A 21263-nucleotide genomic window follows, 5' to 3' on the forward strand; every position below is an offset into this window, starting at 1 on the left:
CAACATTAAATCAAATTCCACCAATCAACTTCAGTACAAAATCACGAATATTTCCGATGTGCGCGGTTCCTCGCTGAAGAGGAAATGACCTTGTCGGATAAATTAAAACACTTTACAGAAACGCAGATTGAGACTTTTTAAATAAAGGTTTTAGCATCTTACTGATACAGGCAAGCTGAACACACTAACCCACTGGCAATTCGCAGAGCGCTTTTGAACTCATCGAATTTGGGATACCCAAAAGCTGCCTTAACGTTAAAATTTGCCAACATCCACTTGCTCAAAAAAGTAAATCTCAATAACATGCAACGACATGCTTTTAGAGTAACGTAATAATGAAATGAAAGCTTTCGGTTTAAGGAGGGAAAATGGACGGAAGGAACAGGCGAATACTGAATGAGTCGTGTTCTGGGGTGACGGAAGATATAGCGAGCCCGCTTGTGAGGTGGGGTGGTCACTGGTGGCGATATACCAGCCTGGCTTTGGGGTGGTGCTCGGCTTGGAGGGAAGACAATGCATCCGTGGAGATGCTAAAGAGGTCACTGCTCCCACCTGTACCACTGCTCAAATACGCAGCTCTAGGTATTTCAGACACTACCCAACCTCGATGCTTTCTGCTCTTACCTCAGATTCCGCGGCACTCAGCGTTTACTGCCGACTGAAGCGAAGCCTCGCCGCTCGAACCCCTCCTTCGCCTCCGATCCGATGACGTCCACCCTTCGCGGCCACATCACCCGACCTGCGCGCTGAAACCCGAGAGAGAGAGAGAGCGCGCGAGCGAGGGGAGGCGATCCAATTCTCTGTGCGCATGAGCAACCCTTGTCGTCCGTCACAGGTGTTGTAGTCCAATGCCCTGTCAGCCCAGAGAAACTGGCACTGCCAGTGGTGAAAATGAACTACAACTCCCAGCGTTCATCTCGCTCACGATTTGTTCTTCGCGCCTTGTTTTTTAGACTGGGATTGGAAATGCAATGAACATGTCTAACTGAAAAAAGAAGTTGGTGAGTATTAACTCTATTTGAAACACGGATATATCTTTTATGATTTATCGAACTGTATATTAAGGCAGGATGAAGAGTTTTGTGCTTTTTCCCTCATTCTTAAATTTCACTTACACTGTATAGCTACTTGCTAGTCTAAACTTACTTTGTTATATTGACAGTAATTCAGAACTAATGTAACTTGTACTTCATACCTTTCACTCGCATTTCCAACTTCTTTGCTCCTACCTTAAATTATGTAAAAAATGCTATGGCTTTTGGAAGTGTAAGTTTTCATAAATGGCATAATAAATGGATCTGATCTGAATTCTTTATGTTCCTCTCAGCGTCCTTGTTTATAATGAAAGATACAGTGTCTTTTTCACGGTTTTGAGAGAGAATAGATCGCAGCGAGAAGGAGGTCGGTGGTTGGGATTGAGAGTTGGCATTGACTTGGCCTCTTACATTGTAAAATATAATGAAATACAGATCTAGAAGTGGCAAAGAGCTCCCGAGTCTTGATTGAGGGATATGATAGTCAAACCATTTTTTCCCTGTTTACTGAAGCCTTCGCCTATTGGTACTGGCCTTCTGGAACCATCACCTCCCTCAAATTACTTTTCTGCCAAACATATCCTTCAACTATGAGAAACAGAGAAGCAATAGGCTATTTGCTACCCCATCCCTCCACTCCAAAATTTAATAAGATCATGGCTGATTTTCATACAATGTCAGTTTGCTGTACCCTGTGCCTTAATATCAAAAAATGTGTCATCTCTGTCTTAAATATACTGCATGCCTCATCCTCCACAGATCTGGTGGGTAGAAAATACCATGTCCTCTCACACACACCCTTCTTTCCAACCCTTTTGCCTGCCTCAGGTACTCCATTTCCCATCACCCACACTCTCCTCCACTGGGTCTCCTATCACTCTGCCCACAACACCTCCCTTATTTTGGTTCACCTTTACTTATCACACTCCATGAGCTGCAGCTCTTTTTCATCTCCACCTTCCCATGTTCTGTCGCTTTCCCTCCTCACCTGATTCCATGTAATAATCACCTTCTCTTCACCTGAATTCAACCATTGCTTGCCAGCACTTTCCCAACCTGCTTCCCCTTTATATCATTATACTGGCCATCTTATTTCTACTTTTTCCAGTCCAAATGAGGGGGTATCAACATTAACTTGCCATTTCCCTCCACTGCTGCTGCCTGGCCCGCTAAATTCTTCCTGCAACGTGTTTGTTGCTACACATTCTAGCACCGACAGTGCCTTCTGGCTCCAAGTGATTTTCCCTACATCAAACCTGTCAAACGCTATAAGAACCATGTTTCAATAAGATTATCTCATCTTTTAAACTCAGTTAAGTCCTCCTCATGGCAAATCCCCTCTCCACTTCCATTCAATCCCATGAATTAATTGCAACACACATAAAAGTTGCTGGTGAACGCAGCAGGCCAGGCAGCATCTCTAGGAAGAGGGACAGTCGACGTTTCGGGCCGAGACTCTTTGTCAGGACTAACTGAAAGGAGAGCTAGTAAGAGATTTGAAAGTGGGAGGGAGAGGGGGAGATCCAAAATGATAGGAGAAAACAGGAGGGGGAGGGATGGAGCCAAGAGCTGGACAGGTGATTGGCAAAAGGGATGTGAGAGGATCATGGGACAGGAGGCCAAGGGAGAAAGAAAAGGGGGAGGGGGAAACCCAGAGGATGGGCAAGGGGTGTAGTGGGAGGGACAGAGGGGGAAAAAGAAGAGAGAGAAAAAGAATGTGTGTATATAAATAAATAACGGATGGAGTACGAGGGGGAGGTGGGGCATTAGCGGAAGTTTGAGAAGTCAATGTTCATGCCATCAGGTTCGAGGCCACCCAGACGGAATGTAAGGTGTTGTTCCTCCAACTTGAGTGTGGCTTCATCTTTACAGTAGAGGAGGCCGTGGATAGACATATCAGAATGGGAATGGGACGTGGAATTAAAATGTGTGACCACTGGGAGATCCTGCTTTCTCTGGTGGACAGAGCGTAGGTGTTCAGCGAAATGATCTCCCAGTGTGCGTCAGGTCTCGCCAATATATAGAAGGCCGCATCGGGAGCACCGGACACAGTATATCACCCCAGCCGACTCACAGGTGAAGTGTCGCCTCACCTGAAAGGACTGTGTGGGGTCCTGAATGGTAGTAAGGGAGGAAGTGTAAGGGCATGTGTAGCACTTGTTCCGCTTACAAGGATAAGTGCCAGGAGGGAGATCGGTGGGGAGGGATGGGGGGGAACAAATGGACAAGGGAGTCACGTAGGGAGCGATCTCTGCAGAAAGCAGGGGAGGGAGGGAAAGATGTGCTTAGTAGTGGGATCCCGTTGGAGGTGGCAGAAGTTACGGAGAATAATATGTTGGACCCAGAGGCTGGTGGGGTGGTAGGTGAGGACAAGGAGTGAGAGCAGATATATGTGAAAATGGGGGAGATGCGTTTGAGAGCAGAGTTGATGGTGGAGGAAGGGAAGCCCCTTGCTTTAAAAAAAGGAGGACATCTCCTTTATCTTGGAATGAAAAGCCTCTTCCTGAGAGCAGATGCGGCGGAGACGGAGGAATTGTGAGAAGGGGCTGGCATTTTTGCAAGAGACGGGGTGAGAAGAGGAAAAGTCCAGATAGCTGTGAGAGTCAGTAGGCTTATAGTAGGCATCAGTAGATAAGCTGTCTCCAGAGATAGAGACAGAAAGATCTAGAAAGGGGAGGGAGGTGTCGGAAATGGACCAGGTAAACTTGAGGGCAGGGTGAAAGTTGGAGGCAATGTTAATGAAGTCAACGAGCTCAGCATGTGTGTAGTAGACATCAGTAGATTATTGGCGAGACCTGACGCAGACTGGGAGATCGTTTCGCTGAACACCTACGCTCTGTCCGCCAGAGAAAGCAGGATCTCCCAGTAGCCACACATTTTAATTCCACGTCCCATTCCCATTCTGATATGTCTATTCACAGCCTCCTCTACTGTAAAGATGAAGCCACACTCAGGTTGGAGAAACAACACCTTATATTTCACCTGGGTAGCCTCCAACTTGATGGCATGAACATTGACTTCTCAAACTTCCGCTAATGCCCCACCTCCCCCTCGTACCCAATTCGTTATTTATTTATTTATATAAACACATTCTTTCTCTCTCTCTCTCTCCTTTTTCTCCCTCTGTTCCTCTGACTGTACCCCTTGCCCATCCTCTGGGTTTCCCCCCCCCCCCACCTTTTCTTTCTCCCTGGGCCTCCTGTCCCATGATCCTCTCATATCCCTTTTGCCAATCAACTGTCCGGCTCTTGGCTCCATCCCTCCCCCTCCTGTCTTCTCCTATCATTTTGAATCTCCCCCTCCCCTCCCACTTTCAAACCTCTTACTAGCTCTTCCTTCAGTTAGTCCTGACGAAGGGTCTCGGCCCGAAACGTTGACTGTAGCTCTTCCTAGAGATGCTGCCTGGCCTGCTGCGTCCACCAGCAACTTTCATGTTGTTGCTTTAAATTTCAGCGTCTGCAGATTTCCTTGTGTTTGCTCATGAATTAATTTCTGTTTTATTCACTCTATGAGCAATTTTATCCTTCCTTTAATCGAAAGGCCCTAGCTACAGAGTTGATTCATACTCCCAGTAGATGTAGGGGAAAGTTACTTGCATTTCTGTCTCCCTGCAGTGACGTGTCGAGTATCTAAATAACTGTACCAGAAGGGAGGGAGGGATGAGCAGACCAGTGTGTTCTGAAGAGAGCCATATTCTTCTTAATATGGTGATGCATAGACCCATCCAGGTTCAGGCTCACTGATTCCCTACATCGATGTATTCAGTCTTGAACTTGTACCCTTTCGGGGAATGAAAAACTAACATAATGTTTGCCTTCCTTTTTGACTGATTTACCAACATGTTAACTCTAGGTAGTGTGTGCTCAAGGACATCCACTCTTGCATTGGAAAATTATACAGCAACATTTTGCTAATTCACTTATCTCTGCTGACAATTTGCCCTGCCACACTGTGTAGTGTTATGTGATTTAGGAGAGAAATTAGGCCACATGGTTCAACCATCCTTCTCCTCCATCTAGTAAGATCATGCCTGATAAACTTGGCATTTCTGTCTCCCTGCAGTGATGTGTCATGCTTATCAAGTATCTAAGTAACTGTGCCTTAAAAATATTTGGAGACCTTGCTTCCACTACCCAAGAGAGTTCCAAAAACTCATGACCTTCTGGAAAAAAAAATATACCTCACCTCTGTCTTAAATGGGCAACCCCTTTTTTTAAACAGTGACCTCTAGTTCTAGATTCCCTCAATTTACCATTCACCCTGTAATGCCTTTCCATATCTAAATGTTTTAATTACATTTCTTTTCATGCAGTTATAAGCTAAACCTGTCAAATATTTCTTCATAGGCAACCCACCTATTCCAGATATTAGTCTAGAAGACCTAAGCTGAAATGCTTCCAATACGTTTATATCCTGAAATAAAATGACTGGCATCATACACGGTAGCCCAGATGTGATCTCATAATTGCTCCTTGCAATAGAAGCGTAACCTTCCATACATTTGAGAGAATTTTCAAGCTAGTAATAATTTTTTTAAAAGTTTCATTAATGACTGCGAACACTATGTGTTCCAATAGTTTAATTATGGGTAGTGTCAGGTTGTTGTTTCGTATGGCATGGCCCAGGAGGGGCAGACGTGGGTCTATCCGTTTGGGAATCGGGGTTGGATCAGTCTCCATCTGGTATCTTGTCCACAGTCGTTCCAACATGGGGGCCCTGAGCTGGCATCACCTGCTGGAGTCCTTGAAGCACGCAAACTCCACACAATATCAGTGTGTTGATCCAGGTCGTGGAGGAGTGTGGGGTGATTATTCATTGATAGAATGATAGGGCATGTATGTAATGAGATATAATATAGGCAGCTAAAGAAACTGGACTTGCATGGAGTTCTCAGGAAAAGAACCCTTGTGTAACCTTGTAATGTGGAAGCTGGTTTGGTGAGTGAAGACGGAAGGCACTGAATACAATTAAGCATTTTAATAATTTATTTACAAACAGTAAAAGATTCAACCAAACATCTAAATTGCCCCCGCCCCCAAGTTACACAGACTCCAAAACTAAATCTGGAGCGTATATTCCCAATGGTTCTTCAGCATTGGTCACAACCTCAGTGTGAAACAGATCCTGGGAGCAAAGAGAAGAGACCGAGATTCCCAAGGTGTCTGAAGCCAGGCACCAGTGCCTTGGCACACAAGGCAACCAATGGGAAAGAGCTGCTGCATCTTCAAATAGGCCAATCAATGACTGGCACAATGGAAGCAACTTGCGACCAGCAAGAAAGCTAACCCCCAAACAGCAAACCTGCCAAAGGTCTGTACTGAGAAAAACATAATCTAATATTTTGAAGAGCCCTTGTGTAACCTTGTGATGTGGAAGCTGGTTTGGTGAGTGAAGACAGAAGGCACTGATTACAATTAAGCATTTTAATCATTTATTTACAAACAGTAAAAGATTCAACCAAACATCTAAGTTCCCCCCGCCCCCAAGTTATCCAGCATATTATCCTCCGCAACTTCCGCCACCTTCAACAGGACCCCACCACTAAGCACATCTTTCCCTCTCCACCCCTCTCTGCTTTCCACAGGGATCGGTCCCTCCGCGACTCCCTTATCCACACGTCCATCCCCACTGATTTCCCACCCGGCACTTATCCCTGTAAGCGTAAGTGCTACACCTGTCCCTACACCTCATCTCTTGCAACCATTCAGGGCCCCAAACAGTCCTTCCAGGTGAGACAACACTTCACTTGTGAGTCTGTTGGGGTCATCTATTGCATCTGGTGCTCCCAGTGCGGCCTCCTCTACATCAGTGAAACCCGATGCAGATTGGGGAACCACTTCGTCGAGCACCTCCGCTCCGTCCGCCACAACAGATAGGATCTCCCGGTAGCCACCCACTTCAACTCTGCTTCCCACTCCCATTCAGGTATGTCCATACATGGCCTCCTCTACTGCCATGATGAGGCTAAACTCAGGTTGGAGGAGCAACACCTCATATACCGTCTAGGTAGTCTCCAGCCCCTTGGTATGAACATAGAATTCTCCAGCTTCCGGTAATTCCTTTCCCCTCCCTTCCTTTATCCCTATTTCACTCTACCCCCTCCCACAGCTCCCTCATGGTTCCACCTCCTTCTTCTACTACCCATTGTTTTCAGGGCTATGATGTCAATGCTTCCCCTCCCCCACCCCTTTGTCTTTCAAATTACTGGTCTATCAACTGACGCTACAAGCATTCTTCAAATCCTTCCCCATCTTTCATTCTTCAGTCCTGACGAAGAGTTCCGGCCCGAAACGTCGACTCATCGTTTCTGACTGATGCTGCCCGACCTGCTGAGTTCATCCAGCGTACTGAAAGCGTTGCTTTGATCTAATATTTTAAAACTTGTGAAAGATGATATTAAGTTTTGCTTCAGTTGAAGTGTCGTCATCGTCGTCTGAACCTTTAGTGCCTAGGTGGCACATGGGGCCTGGGCATAAGGGTCTTCCATTTCTGTCGGTCTTTCGTTCTGCTGCTCGCCAGTTCTGCATCACTCCTCTCACCAGCATGGATAAATTTCCTTGTTTCGGTTTCTGTAGCGGTAAAGATTTTACAGGGTAGGGTTGCTGGCCCTACGCTCAACCCCCAACCTGGAGGACCAGGTGCTGGATTCGCCTGGCCCTTCACCTGGAACCTGCCCAGCAAGGTTGAACCTACCAGGAACTGAAGTCCCAGCTGGGATAGCTCCAAGGATCATTAAGGCACACAGACCTCCCCACCATGATAGGAACAGCACATAGGGAGGCAGTTGAAGTGAGGATCCTGGAATGATTTAATCGTTCCAGAGTTTGAAGTAAATTTATTATCAAAGCACATATATGTCACCATATACAACTCTGAAATTTGTTTTCTTGCGGGCATACTCAGTAAGTCAAAGAACCATTGTAGGATCAATCAAAGACCACAGCCAGCAGGACAGACAAACAACCAATGTGTAAAAGACAATAGAATGTACAAATACAAAAGAGAGAAAAACAAATAATAAATAGTTAAGCAATAAATATCGAAATCTTGAGAGTCCTTGAAAGTGAGTCCACAAGTTGTGGGAAAGGTTCAGTGATGGGTCAAATGAAGTTGAATAAAGTTACCTCACTGGATCAAGAGCCTGCCGGTTGACAGGTAATAACTGTTCCTGAGTCTGGTGGTGTGAGTCCTGAGGTTCATGTACCTTCTTCCCAATGGCAGCAGACAGAAGAAAGCATGAGCTGGGTGGTGGAGTCCCTGACGATGGATGCTGTTTTCCAGGATGTTGATATAAGCCTTACTGTATGTTGATCTGTCTAGATGAAAAGTAAGTGATCTGACAGGGCTTTGTACTCCTTTCCTCTTTCAATTCTCAATCTTATTCTGTTTTCCTCCCATTTCTTCCTCCCTTTATTATACTTCTTTATCCAAATGTTTCACTTTCAGTTCACCCTGTTTTTGGAATTTGTTGTTTTTCATGTTAATGAGTAATCATAGTACAGTATACAGTATTGCTTCCCAGAGTGAATGTTTCAAGTATTAGAAATTATATTTGAGAAATTTTGAAAATACAGAGTTAGTAACAGAAAAAGGCATTGATACAATGTTTCATATATTTGAAATATTTCAGAGGGATTTATGTTTGAGTAGTACAGTAATATGCTTCTTGAAGGATATGTTGACAAAGTATGTAAATTTGAAAAGAGAACGAAAAGGATAAGGGTTATGATATCATGTTCTTTTTAATAAATTGTAAGAGCAACTAAATTAATTGTCTTTGTTCCTATCAGAGTATGAAGAAGAATTGGCAGGAAAGGGTAAAAAATGTTGAACATTTAGCAAGCAGCTACCAGAAGCATCCCATCAATCTGGCTTACAAACCCAAACTTTCAAAACCTTGGCAACCATCATCGATTTGGAAGTTGTTTTATCGTCAGCATCAAGCCTTTAATTTTTCCAAGAGCTGTAAGGCGGTAAAGTAAAATATGTCAACGTTTTTAAGTAATATGAGTTTTTGTATTGTGAATAACAATGGATTTTTAAGAAGGCTTTTCAGTGAGCTTTATAGATGACTTAGAGTTTACAGATAATCATTTTTAAACTTCAAATGTTTATATTGGATTTGGTGCTTAATATAAAAAAAGTGAGATAAATAATAAACTTTCTCAGCCAGAGCATAGAAATCAAATATTGAAGCAAGGTCACTTGGCTTGTTTCTGTATTCTAACATATTAATGTTTTTAAAAGCAGTGCAATCATTGGAGATTTTGGTTTTTGCCTCAGATTGTAGGCAATTCTATATCTGGAACATGTATTTCTGATTAGTTAATTATTTTGGAACTTTTATTTATTCGGACTGCTTTGATCAGAATCAGAATCACTGGCATATGTAGTGAAGGTTGTTAACTTTGCGGCAGCAGTACAAAGCAATGCATGATATATTTTTAAAACTGTAGATTATAGTAAGTATATATTATATTAAATAAGTAGTGCAAAAACAGAAATAAAAAGTAGTGAGGTAGTATTCATGAGTTCAAGGTCCATTCAGAAATGGCAGAGGGGAAGAAGCTGTTCCTAAATTGCTAAGTGTGTGCCTTCAGGCTTCTGTACCTCCTTTCCGATGGTAACAATGAGAAGCTTCCCAAATCAAAAGCTGTATAGCAAGTAATAAACATTCCATATTTACTTACTTAACTCCATCTCCCTGACTGGTGATTAAGCCCATCACCCCTAAAGCCCCATGCCCAACCCTCCTCCTTTTACAACCGGGCTTGGGATTGTTAGTGGCAGATTTATAAACATTCCATACCGCCGTTACACTCATTCTATCCTAATATCTAATGCCATCTTTGTTGCAGGAGCAAGAATAATTTTCTTTTGTCCCAGTTGTATGCATTTTAAGGTGACTTGAGATGCCAATGTGGGATCTGCAAATTATTGCTCTGATGGGAAAGGAGGATCTTGACAGAATGGATGGGTAGATAGTTTGTGAGGTGGTGCACTTCTGCCATTTATACAGGGCTTCTGAGTGCTCCTGATGCATGGTCTGTGCAACAGAGTTATCAAAATGTAGTAACGACTTTACCGTTGTTCATGTTATCCTAGGGGACAACAATGATACTGTTTTGCTTATCCTTCCGGTGAACTTAGACATAGACATACTTTATTGATCCCGAGGGAAATTGGGTTTCGTTACATAGAAACATAGAAAATAGGTGCAGGAGTAGGCCATTCGGCCCTTCGAGCCTGCACCGCCATTCAGTATGATCATAGCCGATCATCCAACTCAGAACCCTGTACCAGCCTTCCCTCCATACCCCCGATCCCTTTAGCCACAAGGGCCATATCTAACTCCCTCTTAAATATAGCCAATGAACTGGCCTCAACTGTTTCCTGTGGCAGAGAATTCCACAGATTCACCACTCTCTGTGTGAAGAAGTTTTTCCTAATCTCGGTCCTAAAAGGCTTCCCCTTTATCCTCAAACTGTGACCCCCCCCTTGTTCTGGACTTCCCCAACATTGGGAACAATCTTCCTGCATCTAGCTTGTCCAATCCCTTTAGAATTTTATACGTTTCAATCAGATCCCTCCTCAATCTTCTAAATTCCAACGAGTATAAGCCTAGTTCATCCAGTCTTTCATCATATGAAAGTCCTGCCATCCTAGGAATCAATCTGGTGAACCTTCTTTGTACTCCCTCTATGGCAAGGATGTCTTTCCTCAGATTAGGGGACCAAAACTGCACACAATACTCCAGGTGTGGTCTCACCAAGGCCTTGTACAACTGCAGTAGTACCTCCCTGCTCCTGTACTGGAATCCTCTTGCTATAAATGCCAGCATACCATTCGCCTTTTTCACCGCCTGCTGTACCTGCATGCCCACTTTAAATGACTGGTGTATAATGACACCCAAGTCTCGTTGCACCTCCCCTTTTCCTAATCGGCCACCATTCAGATAATAATCTGTTTTCCTGTTTTTGCCACCAAAGTGGATAACCTCACATTTATCCACATTAAATTGCATCTACCATGAATTTGCCCACTCACCTAACCTATCCAAGTCACCCTGCATCCTCTTAGCATCCTCCTCACAGCTAACACTGCCGCCCAGCTTCGTGCCATCCGCAAACTTGGAGATGCTGCATTTAATTCCCTCATCCAAGTCATTAATATATATTGTAAACAACTGGGGTCCCAGCACTGAGTCTTGTGGTACCCCACTAGTCACCGCCTGCCATTCTGAAAAGGTCCTGTTTATTCCCACTCTTTGCTTCCTGTCTGCCAACCAGTTGCACCAACCAATAGAGTATAAATATAGCAATATAAAACCATAAATAATTAAATAATAATATGTAAATTATACCAGTAAATTATGAAATAAGTCCAGGACCAGCCTATTGGCGCAGGATGTCTGACCCTCCAAGGGAGGAGTTGTAAAGTTTGATGGCCACAGGCAGGACTGACTTCCTATGACGCTCAGTGTTGCATCTTGGTGGAATGAGTCTCTGGCTGAATGTACTCCTGTGCCCACCCAGTACATTATGTAGTGGATGGGAGACATTGTCCAAGATGGCATGCAACTTAGACAGCATCCTCTTTTCAGACACCACCGTCAGAGAGTCCAGTTCCATCCCCACAACATCATTGGCCTTACAAATGAGTTTGTTGATTCTGTTGGTGTCTGCTACCCTCAGCCTGCTGCCTCAGCACACAACAGCAAACATGATAGCACTGACCACCACAGACTCGTAGAACATCCTCAGCATCATCCAACAGATGTTAAAGAACCTCAGTCTTCTCAGGAAATAGAGACAGCTCTGACCCTTCTTGTAGACAGCCTCCGTGTTCTTTGACCAGTCCAGTTTATTGACACTTCGTATCCCCAGGTATCTGTAATCCTCCACCATGTCCACACTGACCCCCTGGATGGAAACAGGGGTCACCGGTGCCTTAGCCCTCCTCAGGTCCACCACCAGCTCTGGAGGAATTTGTAAGGTGCTACATCAAAGGTTATTGCCAAAAATACAAACTCATAGTCTAGCATATTGCCATAGATAGAAGATTGGCTGGTAAACAGGAAACATTGCATTAATGGGTCTTCTCCTGGCTGGCAAAATGTAATGATTGGTGTGCCATAGAGATTGGTTCCGGGACCTCAGCCGTTTATAGAAATGATTTAAATGAAGATACAGAAGATATTGTTGCAGGTGATACAAAAATAGGCAGGAAAATATGCTGTGAAGGAAATGTAAAAATAGTACAAAGTTATGCAGATAGATTAAGTGAGTGGGCAAAGATTTGGCAAATGATCTATGGAAGATGTGAGATTTGGCAAGATAAATTTTTTAAAAAGCATATAGTCTAAATGATGAAAGATTTTAAACCCTGTGAGTTGCAGATAGACCTTGGTATGGAAGTACAGGACATGCAAAAAGCTAGCACATTGTTGCAGCAGCAATAAGAAAAGATAACAGAATCTGATTGTTGTACATGAGAATTAAATGTAAAATTTGTGAAGCCATACGACAGTTATTAATGAGAGCACATCTGGAGTGCTCTATACAATGTTATTCTTATTCAAGGAAGGATATAAATATATTGGAGGCAGCAGAGAAAATATTTACTAAACTGACAACACTAATGGGCAGGTTATTTTATCGCAAATGTTGAAAGGGATACAGTGGTATCCATTGAAATTTTCAAAAACAAGGAGTAACTTATTGAAGCATATATTATTATGAGTGATCGTTGACAGATTAGATGTGGAAAGACTTGTTTCTTCCAATGGGAAATCTAGAAGCAAGAGGCACCCATTCATGATAGATAAGTTACCATGATTCTGTGGAATTCTCGTGTTAGACACAGGTAGGTTGATTCCTGATCATCAAGGGGGAGAAAAGTTACTGGAGGTAAATATGGGATTTATTTACAGTCTAGTAACCCATGGGCTTATTGAATGCAGAACAGGCTCAAGGGATCAGGTGATCCACTACTGTTAAGTTATATGTTGCAGAAACCATAATTTCTATAATTTAGGTATGCCTTTAATTATTAATGGATATCTTTGTTGGCTTTGGTATCATGGTGATTAATAACTGGACGAGTTTCCAGCTTCCTGGACAAATGAGCTGTAAACATGTTTATATATTCAGTTAGGAAATTTGGCTTCAGGAAATTAAATTGGAAATTAAAAGATAATTTCAGTAACTAGTTGTAAAAACTCCACAGAAATGGAAACCTGTCATCCTTACTTAGTATGGTCTTAGTATTTTACTCACTGTTATAGCCATAGGGTTGATTCTTATCTCCTTCTGAACTGACCTGGCCTAAGCCATAGTTTGGGGGCAACAATGTAATAGATCCAGGCCTAACTTGTGACGTCTATATCCTCATTCCCAGCTCAACCTTCATCTCATAATAAGGAAGGAGACAGAGCAATTGAAGCTAAGTGTAGCTGTGGAGATGGCGGGGGCATTAGCGATGATCTTTCAAAAGTCGATAGATTCTGGCATGGTTCCGCAGGACTGGAGGTTTGCAAATGTCACTCCGCTATTTAAGAAAGCGGCAAGGAAGCAAAAAGGAAATTATAGACCTGTTAGCTTGACATCAGTGGTTGGGAAGTTGTTGGAGTCGATTGTCAAGGATGAGGTTACAGAGTACCTGGAGGCAGATGACAAGATATGCAGAACTCAGCATGGATTCCTTAAAGGAAGATCCTGCCTGACAAACCTATTACAATTTTTTGAGGAAATTACAAGTAGGCTAGACAAGGGAGATGCAGTGGATGTTGTATATTTGGATTTTCAGAAGGCCTTTGACAAGGTGCCACACATGAGGCTACTTAACAAGGTAAGAGCCTATGGAATTACGGGAAAGTTACATACATGGATAGAGCGTTGGCTGATTGGCAGGAAATAGAGAGTGGGAATAAATGGATCCTATTCTGGTTGGCTGCCGATTACCAGTGGTGTTCCACAGGAGTCCGTGTTGGGTCCGCTTCTTTTTACATTGTACATCAACGATTTGGATTATGGAATAGATGGCCTTGTGGCTAAGTTTGCTGACGATACGAAGATAGGTGGAGGGGCCGGTAGTGCTGAGGAAAAGGAGAGTCTGCAGAGAGACTTGGATAGGTTGGAAGAATGGGCAAAGAAGTGGCAAATGAAATACAATGTTGGAAAGTGTATGGTTATGCACTTTGGCAGAAGAAATAAACGGGCAGACTATTATTTAAATGGGGACAGAATTTAAAATTCTGAGATGCAACAGGACTTGGGAGTCCTCGTACAGGAAGTTTCAGTGTAATTTAGACAAGCTGGCTGAGTGGGTAAATGCATGGCACGTGCTGATTAATGTAAACCAATACAAAGTTAAGCATTCTGGTTTTAAAACTTTATCTGATTGGTCATAGATTAGGAAAAGGGAAGGTGAACCAAGATGTGAATGTCCTTGTCAGCCGGTCTCAGCAGTTGTTCCAGGTGCAGTGAAAAGAATACAAAATGGGGAATGACATCATCCCCTGCGTGACTCACGTGGAAATTACATCAGTGGCACAAAGAGGAATCATTCTGTTTTATTTCCCACACTGATGAGAAACTACCTGGAAAATGTGAACACGAGTTTCTGCAGATGCTGTAAATCCAGAGCAGTGCAAACAAAATGATGGAGGAACTCAGGAGGTCAGACAGCATCTAAACAGTCGGCAGGAAAATGTTATTATTGTGTCTTACTCCACATAAAGTCAATTTTCATTTGCATAAAATAGGATGGGGGTAGAGGAAGCAGCATTGAAATAATTGAATTTTGAGATAGAACTAAATACTTCGGAAAGAGAAATAAGAACTGATAACCAGGCAATAGATTTCAAAAATATAATTCATGTAATTGTACCCAAAGCATAATAAGCCTTCAGGAAATATCACAAAGATGAGATGTAATCTTTCTTCATTGAAGGATGTCCACGTTTTTGCTTTGGAGGATGAAAATAAGAAAGACCCTCGGCTTGGACAGCGTATTTATCTTGTTACAACATACACTGAGCTGTGGTTTTATTACCGGTAAGTGACTTTATCATGTTAATAAGGCCCAATAGAGTGTGTTTCAAGTACTTTCCAGGGTAGAGAAGTCCCAAAGAGGAAGAGGAGAAACTCTTTTGTCAGGATAATGGTATCTTCAGTGTCTTTTCTCCTATTTTGATATATCATACAGCTTTGATCTACTTTGCAATATTTCATGCTAAAGCAATACAAGAACAAGAACACAAGAAAGTAAGGGCAGGAATAGGTCAACAGGTTCCTCAAACCCACCCCGCCATTCAATATGACTTTGGCTCTTCTATGGTAGTCTCAACTTCCCCCTCTGTGCCAGTTCTGCATAATCTTCCATTCCTCAAATAGCGGTCAAATATTTATTTATCTTAATTTTAAGTATGTCTAAATGTCTAATAATTTTTGGATGATCTGTTTATGAAGTATAGAGCTAGGAATGTATCTGAATAGCCAAGTTCATCTTCATCCATAGTCTTTGACAGGAATATATGCTCCTTAATTATTATTCATTATCTTATGATCACATGATCATCATTGCCTAGATGTTACTTGTTTTTTTTCATTGCTCTTTCTTTCAGCATTAATAGGTCTATTAGTGAGTCTACTTTGATTGGCTTTGTATACGATGTGTTAGGAAGGAGATCTTTGTGCATTATAGGAGTTCCAGTACATTATTCAGTTTACCCAATACTCTGGACAATTTGCTTCAGGTATTAAAATCCTGAATAACAAACAGCTTTGTGTAATAGGATAGGAATTAAATACCAGAGAAAGGGAATAATAAAAATGAATAAGTAATGCTTTGAAATATTTATGCATCAAAAATTAAGAATAGCTGATATTTACTCCTACCCCAGCCCCATGCAGCACATCTGACCCTTGTTCTATATTCTAGATTATTCAGTGACCCAGTTGCTGAAAGACTAGGATTTCCAAACAATTGGGTATCAGATTTTTGAGTTTTATTGTAATCTGAAATCTAAGGTTTCTACTGAATTTTAGGTAAAGCTATAACCCTCATGCAGTAGGGTCTCTAACATCCTCCTCCTGAGATTGACAGATGCAATTTAAACTTAAGCTGGTTTTGCATTCAGTATAGATCTGGAATACTTTGTTTCCAATATTCCTTGGTTGTTTTTCAGGAATTATCGGAAGTCGTTAATGCACTGCTATGAAGTGATTCCAGAAGGAGCTGTCTGCCATTTATATTTTGATTTGGAATTTAGTAAACAAACAAATCCAGAACGTGACGGGAAGCAAATGGTGACAAAACTAATCCAGGTGTTGATGTTACTTCCATTTTTCTTTTGATCTTGATTTTTATCATGAAACACTCAATTTATTTAATAGGATTTAAAAAACCTGTTGTATGTTGTTTTGTTGTCCCTCTCGGCGCCTTGTGGCGCATCGGGCAGTAACCTTGCTGTTTCTTTAGCATTTGTCTGTTTTTTCACGAAGCCAAGTTGCTAGCTCAATGCTCAACCCAGCATAGGTGGAAAGTGAGCAAGGAACTGGCCGGAATTGAACCCCAGAACCATTTGCCTTGAAGTCTGGTGCAGATGCCACTACCAGCCGGTCTTCTATGTTATAAAGATTATATAAATACAGCTGTCAGGCTACTTAATTACACTGCATGGTAAGCATTAATTTCAAATATTTAACCTTCATAGTTTTGTGAAATTACAGTGATGCTCACCAGTCCAGTATTTCTCTACTACCATCCACAACCCATGGTGTTTGTAGTCTGAGAAAGCTTGATACTATCACTTCTTTGGTTAATGAGTTTTTACATGATTAGTGACTGTTTCTAGAGCACATCACCCTCGAGAGTGAAGCGTTTTCTGAATATGTTCAGGGGAAAACTATCATAGAGTCAAGGGGATATTGAGAAGATCACTTGAGGCAAGGTATTAGAGGAGGCAGAGAGTTAATCAAGAATTCAGAAGCAGAGAAGATTCAGGAGGTATTTTCAGCTCATAACATTGTGCTGACTCAAAAGCATCCCGTTCCTCAACTATATTTTCCCTGTGGCCTATTCTTCCCATGTTTTGGGCTGCAATAAATCGAAAACTTTGAGGACACATGGAGAACAGCACATCAGAAGCTCAGAGGGTGGTGCGAGTGTGAAACGAGCTGCCGTCAGAAGTGGTGGATGCAGGTTTGATTTCAGCAACTAAGAGACATTTGAATAGGTACATGGTGGGGAAGGGTATGGAGGGCTATGGTCCAGGTATAGGTTGATGGGACTAGGAAGAATGATAGTTTGGCAAGGACTAGATGGATCAGAGGAACTGTTTCTATGCTACAGTGTTCTATGACTATATGACTACAATGGAAATTGCGAGTTTAGTGCTTGATGATTTGGAAGGTAATGCAGTTTTACAAAGCATGGGTAATGGATAACGACAGTCATACAGTTTAGGGTAATAAATAAGATTTCTTTTGGATGAACAAACATATGTGGGGGGCTGATAGTTCATTAAAACATTGGAGCCTGGAGCTGTCAAAATCTGACACAGGGTTTCAGCAGCCGATGCTTTGAAACAGGGCAGAAGTGGGCAACGTAACAAATGTGAGAATAGGAGGTCCTTGTGTTTGAACGGATATAGACGTTAATAGTTTGGTTTAGGTTTAAATCACATGTCACAGTTACAAGCAGCCTGATTTAATCCAAGAAAGCACTAGAGAGGACTGCTATATATGATGGGGATTCAGAGGCCAAAAATAACCAGTGTTTAACTTCTCTAGAACCGAATAACAGACAACCCAGTGGCCAGCACAGAGACTGGTTCCTGTGGATGCTGATACTGTGTTTTTAGCTGATGCGGAACTTACACTAAGCCGGGCAGTGGAGTTTACAGTAGATTGTGGGACAGTGTGATGTAGTTTGCTAGTACAGAGAAGTTGAATATAGTTAGGAAAGGACTTCCTTGATTACAGGTCCAATTGCACTTTTAATTTCTATATTTGTGATTTTAAAAAATCCACTGCATTTTAGGTAAATATATACTACTCCATGTCCTTAAATTTTAAGTTCAAATAATTATGGTTCAAGATTATTCTGCATTATAAAATCAGTTTGGATGGGTCAGAGTTAAGACTTTATAAATCAAATCTGTTTTGAAATTCTTCTGTGTTCTTGGAGGGCTGATAAGATATGATAGACATCAGTTTCTATTTTTCTGCATTATTCCCTATTTGGATTTATTCATGTGCTCATACTGAATAGTTGTAAATGAGAAAGGTCTTTAGTTTGCCCAGAAAAGGTCTTCATTTCCCCCATTTTGGCACCTTACTGTGACTAGGGCGATTCCAGAGTTTTGTCTTTACTGAAGTGGTTGGCAGTCTGTTTCATGTTGTTGACTTATTTATAAGCCCTCCTTCCACTTTTGTTCCTGTTTTCAAAGTTTGGTCTTTAACCCAGGCAATATGTGTGCCAGCCTCACTGGTGATATAATTTATAAAAAGTTCTATTGTAGAATGTGACTTGAAACTGCTATATCAGGGATCGGCAACCTTTTTGCCTCTGTGGGCTGGATCGCGTATTGAGCAGACGGTGGGCCAGATAAATGCCATTTATAAAACTTGAAATATGGGAATTATCTATTTAAATACATCTAGTTCTGTTTTGCCTCAAATTAATGAATAACGCATGCTAGAAAACCATTCGTGCTTAAGGTTGCCTACCCCTGTGCTGTATCTTTTAGTCTTCTGCTTTAATTGACCATAAAAGCTAAGAAAGTTGTAGGCTTGATTGCTGTATTGGTAGACAAAATAAGAAAGGTCAAGCTGCAGCCAGCTCAGAAAGTTGGTCAGGTTTCCTGATTCTGGTTATGTCTACCAATCACTGGTGAAAATATGGAAATGAGAATATTGTATGAAGAATACTAGTATTCTCAAAGTTCGGTTCCCTATTGAGATATGAGAAATAAAGCAGTTAATGGTTTCTGTGGAACTATAATCCAAACCCATGTGGGACCAAAATTGGATAACACTTCAAAAGATGCACTGGAAAGACTTAATATAGTGAAATGTTGACCATTTGACCTGATGCTGCCCACAGGTAAATTGAAAGGCTGCTTGTTCATGATCAAGATTTCAGTGACTGGCCAGCTCAAATCATTCAGTGCTACAGTGTATTACCATAGAGTAATGAATAAAGCCCCCTATGTGGATTATAACCAGCCTCTCAATATATTAAGGAATATATTGTGATAGAACGATAGTGAAAGACATTCCAAGGTTTTCCAGCTCACTGTCTGCCATAACAACATGGGCAACAAGAGCCATGTAGATTTTCTGATGCATCTCTGGGAACCTTGCCGGATAAAAGGAGAGAGATTTACATGCAGGGAGCTCTCCAGCCACTTACTAAAGGGAGAATAGGAGGAGATGGCAGTCAAGGTTAATGTTAGTACAGTCTTAAAGATATGAATGCAGTGCTGGAAAAATCAAGTGGTCAAGGCGAATTTGCTTTGTCGTCTTGCTATATTCCACTAACTGCAGCGGTAGCCTCACAGAATACTCAGTGTACTGTAACCCATCATCATCTTAGGCGATTCCTCAGGATTGAGGCTGACTCACTTACAGTCGAGTTTGTGGGTTCTGACTTGACTGGTGGGAGATCCAAGGCTCTTCAGCTGTTGGGGTGAGTGGATGGACAGTGGGTGAGATGATGTGTGCAAGATCTCTGTGTGCTACAACGCATGATGTCAGCACCAGTAAACTGTTGGTGGTGGTGGTGGAGGGAGAGGGAGAGGTGGGCTCACATGTCTCCAGTGTCTGAAGGGAGGAAAGGATGCTGAGTATTATTGCAGAAGCCATTGACAGAGTCCGACCTGATTTCCCTTCTCACATTCCACAATTCCTTCATTCCACAATTTCTTTTGACTTGCAGGCTTTAGAAGGTCATCTTCTACTCTCACACCCAACTTACTCCCAGTCCAGTCTCAGTTCTCAACATAAAATATTCTTGCAGTTGAATGGCTCAACACACTGAGAACAAAGTACTAGTTGTAGTATTTATGCACTCAACCATCAATGAAGTTTGATGGCCAATACTTTGTTGCAACACTAGTGGAAACCATCTAAAATGTCAGTGCCATTGAGCGAAATCTGTGGCAGGAAACCAGTCCGTACTGGCCACCAAGAACCCAATTACACTAATCATATTCCAAGTGCACTTTATATTCCCCAGATTAGACCATAAGACAGTGGAGCAGAATTAGGCCATTCAGCCCATGGAGTTACTCGCCATTCCATCATGGCTGATCCCAGGTCCCACTCAACACCCATACACCTGCCTTTTCACCATATCCTTTGATGCCCTGACTGATCAGAAAACAATCAACTCCGGCCTTAAATATACCCGCAGCCTTGGCCTCCACTGCAACCTGTGGCAGAGCATTCCACAGATTCACTACTCTCTGGCTAAAAAAAATTCCAACTTGCCTCTGTTCTAAAAGGTCACTTCTCAATTTTGAGGCTGTGCTGTCTAGTTCTAGATACCCCCACCATAGGAAACATCCTCTCCACATCCACCTTATCTAGTCCTTTCAACATCCGGTGGATTTCATTGGGATTCCCCACGCATTATTCTAAATTCCAGCGAGTACAGGCCCAAAGAGACCAGACACGCCTCATATGTTAGCTCCTTCATTCCCGAAATCATCTTTGTGAACCTCCTCTCGACTCTCTCCAATGACAATACATCCTTTCTGAGATAAGGGGCCCAAAACTGTTGACAATACTCCAAGTGCAGCTTGACTAGTGTCTCATAAAGGCTCAGCATTATCTCCTTGCTTTTATATTCTATTCCCCTTGAAATAAATGCCAACATTGCATTTGCCTTCTTTACCACAGACCCAACCTGTGAATTAACCTTCCGGAAGTCTTGCACGAGGACTCCTAAGCTGCTCTGCACCTCTGATATTTGAACCTTCTCCTCATTTAGATAATAGTCTGCACTATTGTTCATTTTACTAAAATGCATTATCATACATTTTCCAACACGATTCCATCTGTCACTTTTTTGCCCTTATTACTTGCCTTTTCCAGCTCCCTTTGCAATCTCAACCTCACATCTTGGCTACTGTTTGGAGGCCTATATATAATTCTCATAATGGTTTTTACCCTTGCAGTTTCTTAACTCTACCTACAAAGATTCAACATTCTCTGACCA

The 21263-nt window shown here is 42.2% G+C and overlaps 2 protein-coding genes across 11 annotated transcripts in view; one reads left to right on the plus strand and one right to left on the minus strand.

Annotated features, from left to right (window-relative positions):
* casp3b (caspase 3, apoptosis-related cysteine peptidase b) overlaps nucleotides 1-757 on the minus strand; it is a 52951-nt gene extending 52194 nt beyond the window's left edge. For all 3 annotated transcript variants that reach the window (XM_072257727.1, XM_072257726.1, XM_072257728.1), the window contains exon 1: nucleotides 625-757. The gene's annotated coding sequence lies outside the window, so the exon portion shown is untranslated. The remainder of the gene's footprint in view (nucleotides 1-624) is intronic.
* Nucleotides 758-925: 168 nt separating this feature from the next.
* primpol (primase and polymerase (DNA-directed)) overlaps nucleotides 926-21263 on the plus strand; it is a 46469-nt gene continuing 26131 nt past the window's right edge. For 4 of the 8 annotated variants that reach the window (XM_072257729.1, XM_072257731.1, XM_072257730.1 and 1 more), the window contains exons 1-4: nucleotides 926-1001; nucleotides 8825-9007; nucleotides 14988-15091; nucleotides 16225-16363. In XM_072257729.1, the coding sequence (XP_072113830.1) occupies nucleotides 8828-9007; nucleotides 14988-15091; nucleotides 16225-16363 (423 nt within the window). In that variant the 5' untranslated portion in view covers nucleotides 926-1001; nucleotides 8825-8827. Of the gene's footprint in view, nucleotides 1002-8824; nucleotides 9013-14987; nucleotides 15092-16224; nucleotides 16366-21263 lie in introns of those variants that run through there. The other 4 variants (XM_072257734.1, XM_072257737.1, XM_072257732.1 and 1 more) reach the window with 4 other exon arrangements.

Source organism: Mobula birostris, chromosome 5 (assembly GCF_030028105.1).
Source record: "Mobula birostris isolate sMobBir1 chromosome 5, sMobBir1.hap1, whole genome shotgun sequence".
Taxonomy (NCBI): Eukaryota; Metazoa; Chordata; class Chondrichthyes; order Myliobatiformes; family Myliobatidae; genus Mobula; species Mobula birostris.